At 40.6% G+C, this 12,720-nt stretch overlaps 1 protein-coding gene across 4 annotated transcripts in view; it reads right to left on the bottom strand.

Annotated features, from left to right (window-relative positions):
• TAF3 (TATA-box binding protein associated factor 3) overlaps positions 1 to 12,720 on the bottom strand; it is a 121,220-nt gene that overhangs the window by 62,794 nt on the left and 45,706 nt on the right. The window contains exon 1 of one of the 4 annotated variants that reach the window (XM_075024634.1): positions 10,962 to 11,004. The exons of the other annotated variants lie outside the window; for them this stretch is intronic. Within the exon in view, the coding sequence (XP_074880735.1) occupies positions 10,962 to 10,989 (28 nt within the window). The 5' untranslated portion in view covers positions 10,990 to 11,004. Of the gene's footprint in view, positions 1 to 10,961; positions 11,005 to 12,720 lie in introns of those variants that run through there. 4 annotated transcript variants of the gene reach the window in all.

Genomic DNA, 12,720 nt, shown 5'->3' with positions numbered 1-12,720 from the left:
CATGTAATCAATACACGCAGACTCCACATTTAATACGGGCTGCTATAATACTCTTTTAGTATCACCTTCCTACAAAGAAGAGTATAAAAACGATTGGCATATGCTGGGAAGAAGTACTTGGGATGAGGGAGAGAATGGAAAGAATTACAGAGGGAAGAAACTGGTAAAATTTGAGCCATATCTGGGCTAACCTGTAGTGAAAATTAATAATGTCCACGCAGCCAACTGCGAAAGGAGGACTGCAAGGCAGGATTGATGATTGAATCTTCTAATAAAATGCATTTGATTGGAAAAAGTGTTTCCTTGCCTCAAAGTATCCTCACAGTGATCACGCTACGATAGAAGTTGTCTCCCAAATATCAACTGCCTCTTGATGTTGCATGACCACCTCCCTCACTCTCTGCAAACAGAATATAAACACTATGGTAATTACAGTGACTGATGACATGTAAATATTTAATACAGTTTAGTTTTTGTCTTTAAAATGTGTTTTAGAAAGGAAAGTAAATTAGTTTCCGGAGCTGACTCTGGAACTTAGTTATGGAGATTAAGTATTGAAAAGGAAATAGTCAAGGCAAGTTGTTTTGTCTGCCTGGCACACGAAATTTACGGGAAAAATACTTGCTGGTGTAAACTGCATTTCTAATTTGTCAAAATAATTCAAAATTAGATCTTTGTCATCAAAACAGATGCAACAAAGCCAGTTCCCTGACAATATTTTATCTGTGTCTTTTTGACTTACTGCTTGAATCTGCACACGTGCCAAATGCCACAGTACTTGCTAACCACTTAATCTGTTTCCTTTGAAACTCATCATCAAATGCTCATTTCTGTACAGTTAACGGCAGGGTCTTTGTAACGTGTTTTCTTTTTAAAATGTAAATCCAGTGTCTGGGGAAGGTTTGGCTTTTTGTTGTTGGGTTTTTTTTTTAAAAAAAAACAAGCCACAAACCTATGAAGTCTCATTCCATGCTTTTAAACCGCAATGTTAAGTATAACACATTAAAGGAAAAAGATGTCACTGATTTGAAAATTCCTCAGAGAATCGTATTTCCCCTTCTATAAACTTCTAATATATTATTAAATATTTTCTGAAAGAACAAAATTATAACCTTTCTATCTGTTGTTTCAGCAGCCCTAAAACCGTCTTTATCTTTGAGAAATTTATATTTTTAAGGGAAAAGAGCAAGAATGAATGAATGAATGAATGAATGGGTCATGAAATATCCTAAAAACAAACAGCAAGAAAAACATAATTTCAACTGCATTATAGCTCCAATTACTACTTACACCCCATTTTCCTGGGTTAGACTGTATCTTGATCAATGATATCCCAGCTGGTTTTAGTTGAAAAAGTTTCCATTTCTATCTCTACTAATGGTGCCACTGATAAAGAGGGAGAAATCCATCGCGTCTGCAGCAGAACTGAAACCCCATCGAGGGATATATATTCATATACGCATGCATGAACTGAAACCGTCAAGGAACATATATATTTATGAACCCTCGTCCATACACATCACATTTAGAAATATAGAAATCCGAACAGGAAAGTAGAGTGCGAGAAGCATACCGGTATTAAAAAATATGCCAGGAAAAGGACTGCAAATCTTACATCTCTAAATGCTGAATAAAAGATCAGTGGAAAGCAGGACGTTTCTGCAAAGTTACACCAGAAATCCTCAGCTTTGCCCTATCACCCTGTAGCACAGTATTTAATCCCCACTTCTAATTTTTCTAACAGCACGTTTTCTGCGGATACCTATGCAACAGTTAGACAAAAAGAAAATAATATATGCAAGGTTAAGGACCCCCAAGAAGAGACAGCTGTAGCTCAGCTGATCCTTACACTGTCCCCTTCCCTTGTTTTACTGCTCTTCTGATTTACAGTGAAGTACAGGTATAAAAATGCCTCCGGAAAGGTGGCAGGAGGATATTCTCACTCCCTGCACCCGTACAACTTTGGCAGTGAAAGGAGGCATGACGAAAAGGTGGTAGCCTGTTTTAAACAACCAGTTGCCACTTCCAGGCAAGCTGAAAGCGTGATCGAGTCGGCATCGATCTCTGCCGTGCCCAGGGACAGTATCTCCGTCCCCACCAAATCAGCAACATCGGCATAGGGGAAAAAAACCAAACCCAACGACCCTCTAACCAAAACTCCTCTGAGGTTTTGCTCATTTTGCTTCTCTTCGCTTGTATCGAGTTTTATGGGTGCTTCTTTCCTTCTTTTAGGGAGGGGGCAGAGGGGAAGGCTTGGTCCATACTTACGAACTGTACCTAAACCATGAAAAATACCTCATCACATGCACCAAGGCTGCAAACTTTTTTTTCTTAGAAGTTGCTACTGCATGCTTAAAAGACAGAGGAGCGTGAAGCAAAGATTTGGCTAATAGGAGTAAGCTGTAAAGTCCGATTACTTTGACAGGGTCCTTTTCGAATTCACATTCATCTTCCAAGCAAGGCCAGTCTGGCATCGAGGATTCAACAAGTTATATTGTAACTGGGTACTTGTGTGTTCTTAAAATAAACATTTCTTCTCTTTGCGTGGAAATGTCATCCCTTTCAATTTACATCTTTGGAAACAAAAGCCCCTGGAAAAGTATACAGAAAAAGCTCGAAAACCCCCATCCTAGTTTGCAAAACTGAAGTAAGATATACAAAGGAAATGAACCTGTGATAGTATTGCTGTAACAAAAACACTCACTGTCCACCACCACATTTAATTCACATTACGTGCTTTTTTTAATCCCCGGTTCTTCAATTTAGCAATGACGAGCTACATTAAAAATGAAAACTTAAATCATTGCATTTTTGTAGATTGGGTTGTGTTTAAGGCCAAAACAATCTGTGAAACAAAGTGGGAAACAGCCTTTTTTTTGCTAATGGATTAGTACAAGTCTCTGTTGGAAGAACACGGTGGGGAGGAAAATAGGGGAGAATCTGAGGTATTTATACAATTTTGTTTAGACATCCAGTTTAGATACCCAGTATTTTGAATCATCTTCCTGGAGGTGTCTGTCTGTTCAATGGCTTTATAGGGATCTTTGATTCCTATTTGTAATCACTTGTCAAATAACTTACATATCTGTGTTAGCCTGTATTAGCCAGTGTGAATATGCCCATACATAAAGTGGATCCTGAACCAAATCCCTCAACAGAAGCAATTTTGATTTGATTTAAAAAAAAAAAAAATATTTAGGCCTAAATTTCAGAGCTTAAGTCTGCCTTCATATTCAATTAAAAAAAAAAGTTAATGAGATTATAGTCAAGCAACCATATGAAGGCCTGAAAATACACTTTGTAGCTGAAATGACTTTGTTCTGGGTTTATTTTTGAGTATATATTTCGACATAAACTCTCCTGTACAGGCAGCATATCCCCATCTATCCATCGCAAGTGTTTTGTGCTCTGTGTGCAGCTCTTCCATGGCCAAACCCAGGTTTCCCATGCATGCAGAGTTTGGTATACCAAAATCCATATTCATGTTACAACCAAAGCACATAATTTAATTTGTGGACATTTTATGGACTACATAGCCGAATTAAAACAGCTACCAAAACCCCAAGCCTGATTTTCTGCCTTTTCTGTCCTTGTATTTCTACTGCATCGTGTTAATAATCAATTTTTCCTTTGGATTTCCTCCTGTCTAAGGAAGGGACCGACCTGCTATTGATCAGCCGTTCAGACACGGCACAGTTCATTTGAACGAGCAACGTGAGATTCGAATGAAGGCACTGGCTATGTCTGAATGTCCTTACCCTTGTACAAGACCACACACTGAAATAAACACAGCTGGGTCAAATTTTGATGCATTGAGCGCTCCAAAAAACACGCTCCCATGACACTGGAGGTGAAGATCCAGAGGGCTACACCTTGCTACGTGAAAAGCTATCATTTGGTGAGGAGGGAAATATGCACCACGAGCAGCCTGTAAATACACAATTTAGAATTGGCGAAAAACTTGCTAGAACCTGGGAAAAGCCACTGTATAGAGCCAGAAAGAAGAAACCATCCCATGCCATCAAACCGCTCATGGAGTTGAGACTTTGAGGTTAAGAATAAGGAAGTACATTCCAAGAGTTCTGCTCCTGCCCTTCAAATAAAGTTTTAAGGTCTTAAAAACATATTGCGAAACGGGATCCCTCCACCACAGTTACACAGCTGCGTTGCTTTGGCACTAGGCAGACCAAGCACAAGGATGCTGTAACAAAAAAATACTTCACTTGGAGTTACCCCACTGGACAAACTTCTGGGAATTGATTCGTGCTTTGTACTGCTACAGAAAAAAACCCCAAACACACGGGCATACAACTTTTACCGTTCTGAGTACCATGAAAACCCAATTTTATGGTTTAAGCATAGCTAAGATATTTTTACCATCTCCATTACCAAGGAGGATGCACCTCCGACCTGACTGATGTGGCGAGCAGCCACGTACCAGAACCATTATACGGGAATCTGTGGCAGCCTATTGCTATAGCAACTGCCAATAACTGCGAACATCAACAAAGTCGTTTATTCATCTATCATAACTCTGATTTTTCTTGTTTGGGCTGAGACCTCTGAACAGATGACTGCCAAAATGAAAAATATGCAAATATATTTTTTTTTCATTAAAAACCCTAAAAAACACCAATTGTTTCAAAATTATTAGCCTGCTCTTTAAGGTCAGGTAAGAGGCCAGGAATCAAGAAATCTTATGTGCCAACACTAGTCTGGTCACTGATTTGCTACACAAATTGACCTAAGCTGCTGCAGCAGGGTCTGGGAATGATTCCTGGTATTGCAGCAACAAAGATGATGAATGATACCTGGTATTGAAGCGACAAATATTTATAGGGTGATCCAAAGAGACCCATCATTATATTAATGAAGTACCTTCTGACATTGTTTTGCTTTAATACCAACAAATGATGTTGCACGTATGGTAAAGGAAGCTTAGCAGGCAAGCACACAATTCAGCAAACACTAAGTGCTAGTATAGCAAGCACGAGGTTGGTTTTTGATTAGAAGATGAAAACCCAATGTAGCCTTCTAGAGCCACCGTCCCTGTATCTCACAGGCATTGCAGTTCAGTGCCTCTTTTTCCCCCCCTCTTTGCTGCTCTCTATACATGCAACTTTCCAACCAGACTGTTTTCTCTGGTTTAATGAAAAGACACAGTTATTCGGATGAAGAAACCGAAGTCCACCCAGGGAACCCAAACCAGGAAGAGAAAGGACAAAAGTCAACCCAGAGACCACTTCCATGCAGTGTTACAGCAGCATTTCCAAATCGAAACTTTGGTTTCTCTCTTGAGAAGCTTTTGCTGTATCAACGTTTGGTGAAAATGTCACATTTTCCAGGAAAAAGCCAACGTAACCTCCTCCTGTTCTCCCTCCTCTCGTCCCACACATTTTTAAATTTTTAGGCTGCTGCCATCGCCATGCAGGCTGCTGTAAGCGGGACCAATGAGCACAGTTTCAGAGGAGAGAAGACAGGAAAGCACTGAAGCAGCTAAAGCTCTCAATAACAACTTTGGGGGCAAAAATACCCTGGTATTTATATTTTATTTTATTTTCTTCCTCTTCTGGGATATAGGAAAAGGATAAAAAAGCGAGGACGTTTACTGCTTTCAGTAAACCTTACATAATGTTGATAGTTTAGCATTTAGTTTCCTTAGGAATGATGAGAAAAAACTGTAAGGGGTCTTTGCAATCTCTGTATTTTAAAGCTGGTCAGAAAATGGTTTCCTGCAAAGAACTCTTCCCTACAAGGAAAAAAAAAAAAGTTTTCTGGTTTACCACAAAAAGGTAGTTTTCTACAGAAAGCAAAATCCCCTTCAAGAAAAGTATTAGCGCAACTGAGAACCTCATCTTCTGTTAAAGAATAGCTTGCGAATTTTTTTAACCATCTGTTACAGTTAAAACTGTACAGAATTGGTCACCGTTTATTGCTTCCTGCATTATCAAATGCTACATCTGATGCCCCAAGACTGAGCTTTTCAGGGCAAAAACTGCCCCTTTGTGTGCATACGAAGCACCCAGCAAGTGCTGCTTGAGCACTAAGCAAGCTAGGGAACTAATGAAGTTATGGAAGTATGAAGATAATGAACTCTTTCAAGGGCTATTTCAAATATTTTTTGCCATACAGAGCATCTGTTTATGTTCTAAAACTCTACCATCTATAACTCTAAACCAAAATATTAAGTTGTTAACATTCTCTCCATAATAGAAGTAGGCTGCTTGAATTGAAAAATACACAGAACGGTCACATTTACATTAACAGTCTTTAAATCCTCATTGAAAGCTTACCCCTCTGAAGAAACATCTTCTGAAATACCAATATAGAATATTAGTTTCTATTTTACTGACATGCCATGAAAAATAACCACACAGTGTAATTTGATGCATTATCACCTCAGAAGCTAAACGTGGTGTCAAATTTACTGAGCCAATTTAAATCTCTAGGAAACTGGAACTCTTTTATTATTATTATTAATACAGCTTCATTTTGGTGCAAATCTCAAGCTCCGCAGTGTATGTGAGGTTCCTTCGTACCAGCCAACAGCAAATCCTTTGGAAGGGAGTCAACGGCAGAAAGAAGATAGCATTTTGGTGGCTCCGATTCCCGGGATAAGCAAAGAGAAACGGTTTAAACCCAACGGCGTGCTGATTTCTTTGCTGAAACATCTCTGCTTTTCTCTCTCCCCACCTCCTCAGAGCCACGCGGCTCCATTTGGCTACCCCTGCTGCTGTCTGGGCAATGCAAGGGACGTGCCAGCATGGAGCAGAAGATAATCCCGTTAGTGGCAGCATTAACTTTTCACCTGGATATTCATACGTGGATGAAGGCAGCGTACCAATCTACTGCCCGAGCTCTTCTCCCCTCGGCAAAGCCCCTGATCTTCCCTACGCCTTTGAAGGGAACAGAGCAGAAGACCCCACGTTCACGCTTAGGTCACTCCTTCAAAAAAGAGTCTGTAAAGTAAACAGTTATCAAACGCAACTCCCATACATCTCAAGCTGAGAAAATAATTAGTTCATGCTACAATTGTTACAAAAATGAAGAGGGAATAAATGACCGAATATAGCTCTGCATGCACTGCTCCAACAACTGTAATCATGAAAAATATTCCTTACACTTCTTAGTCTAGCAATAACCAGCAGCAGAAGAGGTACAACGTCAAACTGTTTAAGAAAACACATACAGTGAGGAAATAGGCTCCACTTACAGTACCAAGGTCTTCTTATATGAGTTTGAAGGTGTCTTTATTTAGAGTATGTAACTCCGGCCCCATTGCCAGAGGACCATTTAAATATCAAAACAGAAACAAAAAAGTCAGAGAGATACTGTCTCATCTTGGTAACAACGCGTAGTTATATATGTGTGTGTGTATTTCTGCGTGCATATGTGTTTTGTTTTACCTTAAAAGGCTGGTTACACTGTCAGCCCATCTGGGGCAAAACCCAGTTCAAGTCACTCAAATTTCACATTCCTGGTATCGCAGTTCCCCCGCAAACACAGCGGAGCTGCGGCTGCTGGGCACTGCTCTGCCATCATATTTTAGGGAAGGAAAACAACTGGAAAGATGTGAATTCTCTTACAATCCATTGTTCGACACCCATGAGGCCAAAGGCCCCTAAAAAGTAATGCAAAATGCAAAAATATTGAAGCAAAACCAACAGGAGTTTGACTTGGACTCTTCTGCAGACTTCTGCATCAAGAAAACATCCAAAGAGGAGTTTAGCCCCAGAGGCGAGAAGCGCGCAATACCGCACCAGAGGTGGTTTTAGCAGCTGGGGATCAGAGACCGCTCGGTGACTCAGCTGGAAACGAGCTACCGACTCGAATCCCGACCGCAGATCCGAACAGCGGAGCTGTGGATGGAGCGGAGAGCAGCTCCAACCTGCACGTCTCGGGCTCACCTAGGTAAGAAGGTGTTGCGTTATGCAGATCAGCTTTTTGGAGCTGTTGACAGCAAAGCTAAAAAGCCAAATCTTGACCCAAAACGCAATTATCAAAGAACAGGGGAATGCAGAACGCTGTGTGATGGTAAGGGGCAAGCGCAGGACCTGGCGCATTTGGGCAAACTCTCACGATCCCAGGGAACGGTGCTGACGAGCTCCCTGCTCTTTGAAGCTGCCTTGGTGTCACCTCCAGGCTCGGGCAGGGGCACAACACGACGGTGGAAGGGAACAGCAGAGGGAGAGGAGCCTTGAAGTTCGAGAAAATAAGCAAAGGAGAAAAAAACAAAACGGACATAAGGAGTAAGTGACGGAGTCACTGAAGTGGCTTTAGTGAAAGGTGATCACCACCTTCTCCCAGCAGCACCTTTAATCATCCTCGATGCAATTTCACTAAAGCAAATTCTATTTAATTTCATTGTGCCTGACCAAGCAATGCAATTCCTACTAGCTGGACACTTTCTAGCCTTCATCAGGCTTTTGCAATAGCACTCATTCCCTCGAATTTATCAGTGCATTTATCACAGCGGTTCCAAAAGCGCCAGCTCCATGAGGCAGAACCTGGTGCTCAATACTTTATTTGTATTCAGCAGATCGACCTTTGCATTCTGTCCTGGTACGCTGATAATTTCCCCTGTTTCCAAGAGAACTCCTACTGCCCTGCCACGTAATCACTCCCTCGTTTGACGAGCAGAGCACTTTCCTTCACATAAGCTCTGGCGCCTTGCATATTTATACAGCTTTTAGCAGTCCAACCAGCCTTAAGTGTAACCCACAGATATTTAATTTTGTTCTGCTACAAGAACAACAAAACTTGGCTATTTAGATTACCGGATTTAACACTAAATTTAACAGTATAAGCAATCCTTTTAAGAAAAAAAAATATAAAACATATATGATGATCAAAGATCAATTTGAGAATCTCTACATACAGGGTACACTTAAAAAAAAAAAAAAAGATGTATCTTGTGACAATGAGATTTATACTGCCAATCTAAAGGACATGGGGCACTCAATAAAAAAAAACCCCAGAGAATCTTTCCCTTCCAATTGTTTCAGTACACAATCATTTGTTAGCAAAGCAGCAGGAGATTAATGGTGAAAGGAGATTATAAATGGTATCGATGGGTACACAAATAGGTAGAAGTTAAAAAAAAAATAGTTCTTCAAGTATTTTTCATGCATTACTCTCAAAATATATTCATCATCATGTCACCTCATCCTTTGGAAGTCAATATTTCTTAAATTTTGGGGTTTACACTTGCACCGTTTGCCATTTTAACAGTACAAAATGTGATCTATGTGACATAATTCATCTTTAGCTTGGATTGGATCCAGGTCAAAGAGCTCCATATTTTCAGCCCATTAGTCATGGGAATTAGAAGTATTATACAGTCACTTTTAATTGGTAGTTCATGCTCTACCACTGCAATCCAGTCTATGATTGCAAAACTAGCTAAACTATATTCTCAATAAAACATCATCCAGCCTACAAAAAACCTGTCCCAAAGCAAATTACATCTCACATGCATAAGTAAAATATAACTAGCTCCACACTCAACGATCATGGGAAAAATGTCGATGACCAGCCACAACTGGCCGCCGGAGCAAAGCTCCAGCGCAATGCCACGTTCCACCCCAGCTCCCCTTCAAAGGAAAGTCGTTCTCAATGCTCGACTGGTCAAACACAACATTAAGTAGCAAGCACTAAAAAGTTAATTGAATGTTTGCCAGGAGACGTATGCCCCATTTTTATACTGGATAATTAATTTCTTTGTTTTTATAAGAATTTTAAAGAGTGACCAACATGCACCCTGAGGGTAATGATCTTCACTCAAGGGAGACTTCTGACTTTTTGTGACACAGGACTCATTTGTATTTGGAAACACTCCAAGACTATTCCCACGTAGCTGCTTGCTTTTAACTTTACACAAACTCTTGTATCTATTTTATCTTAAGCAGCTGGTATCTTTGCACACCTCTCCTAAAAGACCACTTTGGTTCAAGGATCTCAAAAATAAATTTGTTCCTAATGTTGTTTTACAAGCAAGGTGAGAGAGGCACAGGTGAAGCACCTTGGGCTGGGGGCACACTGGAAGACTATGGATGGCTGTGGAGAAGGGGCTAACTCTACTTCTTGTCATGTACTTTAAAATTACAAGACCTGTCCTTTCTTATCGTGATAGTCTCTAAACCCCATTTACACACAGTAACGGGACTTTGCTGTTGACAGTGTGAGCTACTCATTATGATAAACTGCAGTTTTGGGGTTTAAAAAAATTTTTCTTAGGTTACTATCAACCCTGTCAGGATTAATCGTTTTAAAGTATACTTAAACTGTCAAAACAGTTCCGTATTTAGAGCCAGAAAGGAAATATGGACTATTAGCATCTCACAACATGGGCCAAAGCTTTAACGTACCCACAGACTTCTGGTCTACTACTGTTTTGGAATAAAAAGCCAGAATGGTCTTTACCATGATTACGCCTTTGCGGCTCATGATGAATATTGACATAATTTAAAACCTTAATCATTCGTAGACTGTTGCAATCTGTGAATAACTTTTACTGCTTCTGCAAACAAGTACTTTAAACAGTCAATCCCCTATACTAAAGAAAACATTGACAAGTAAACAAGCAATATCGTGACCCTCTCTTCAAACCCTCCCTGTGATGATTGTAGAAACTACTGCGGCTGACAGCTGTCATGAAAATATACTGGCTATGTACATGGCATTTAACTTCCTTAGGCTTTGCCATTAAACATGACCAACTACCTGAATGACCGCAGAAACACCAAACTCCTGAACAACTCTTAAAATTTCTTACAAGCTTTCATCTATTTTATTCAAAAGTTTGCGCAGTTTTTGGACTCTGATTTTTGTCATCCCAACTGCTATGCCATCTAAAATGATCCCAGTTAACATAATGAGATGGTTTTTATAATCAATAAAAATAGAACCAGGACAGAAGACTGAAAGAGTAACAGGGCAATGACACGAGTTTAGCTGCTAACCTGGGCTAGCTCCTGCACGTCTGAACATGTCTCCACTCCAAAATAATCAACAGGCATTCGCTCTGCACGGGTACCTCCAATCTTCTTACTGCTACCACTACTAGAAGATCTTTAAAGAAGTTTTTCTTCACTGCTTGAATACCTGTACAAGAGCAAATTTTAACTATCCACATCATAAAAGGGAAACTGGTGTAAAGGTGTTCGCTGATGAAGCATCTTGCTACTGCTAGCTGGACCTTCTTCTAACTCTTAGCTGGAATTGCTGGCAACAGGAGAGGTGTTAGCAAAACAAATTCTGCCATCCACCTCCCTGCGGTCTGCTCACTGTCTAGGTTACCTGCACGCTGGTTTGGGGTACAATAGCTGGGGTACAAGCATTCACACTGTCATGACGCCTTTCAATTTTATTACTCTTGGGACTGTGGTTTTCCTGCTTGAATAAAATTACCCTCAACCTGTACTCTGCAGCTCCAAGTAAGCCCAAAGGTCCGAGCTGAAGGGTACAGTGGTGTTCCACTGGTGAGACTCAGGTGACGGGCACAAAGGTTAGCGTGGATATTCCCATAAGGAAACCCAATCTTTTTGTCCTCGCTTGCATCTGGAAATGTAGCCCACAGTTATTTATGTTGAGATAGTCTAGGGCTCTTTCCCAGTCAGCAAACTCAGCTGGAGGAGAACTTGCTTGTCCTCCAGGGAGAGCAGCGGGGAGACACTGGGGCATCACCAGTACGTGGATTGCTGCCTGCAGCTCACAGACATGTCCACATGTCCCAGTTTGAGTGAAGACAGCACCTGACCCCCAGCAGAGAAGCCCAGTCTGGGGTAAAAGCACCTACAAATCAGATCTGCAGGTGTTCTGCATGTGGATGGCAGCAGGTTTCACTTCAAATCTAAGTAAGGCAAACTAGAAGGAAAAATCTCCTCTCTTCCCACTACCAAAATGACAGAGAAGATGTAAACCTAGTAACTAGTTTTTTTGCAGAGCAAGAAAAACCTGTACTCTGCCCTCTCCCAGATCTTTGTTGACATGATGACAAATAAAAGAGAAAATCTACTGTTTCTTGTGGAAGCGGAAATATTTTTAATAACGTGTGCACACACAAATATTTAGGAGCAGACAAAGCTGCGGTGGTGATGAGGGGCTCAGAGTCCCACCAGCAGCCCGCAGCAATAATTCACCTTATTGTAACATGCCAACTGTAAGAGCTGGAGAATCTACTGGGGTGGTGGCATCTTATGTCTGAGGTTGCAGTAAGCTCAGGTTTATACACTATCTTCTGTTCTAAAATAAAGCACGCACATTTATTGATCAAATATGAATTACTTAAATGCAAATGCTTTCACAGCTGTAGCCTTTCCAGACACTGTACTACCATGCTATAACACTGCCATAGTCGAGTTAAAGCTGATATTCTACTCACATTGGCAATTTTCCACTAACAACAAAACCAAGTCTAGTAGATGCAACATTTCAAAACGCATGTAAACTATTTAGATGAATTCTTTTTATTGACAGTCCCAGGGGAACGGAGAGAAAATGATTTGTTTTACCCTCAGAGCTCAAAGCTCTCTTGGGAGGTAATTCAATTGAAATTTCACATTCAGTCTAGCCAGGCAGTGATAAACAGATGCTTAAATTAGCTGCATTACACCATAATCAAATATCTTAAGAGGGGGGAAAAGTTTCCAATAAACAATGGGGGTGGAGGGAGCTTCCCAGTATTTTTAGAAGGAATGTTTTTCATACCTCTCTAAAGCT

Source organism: Buteo buteo, chromosome 4 (assembly GCF_964188355.1).
Source record: "Buteo buteo chromosome 4, bButBut1.hap1.1, whole genome shotgun sequence".
Classification (NCBI taxonomy): domain Eukaryota; kingdom Metazoa; phylum Chordata; class Aves; order Accipitriformes; family Accipitridae; genus Buteo; species Buteo buteo.
This window is presented reverse-complemented; position numbering and strand designations above follow the sequence as displayed.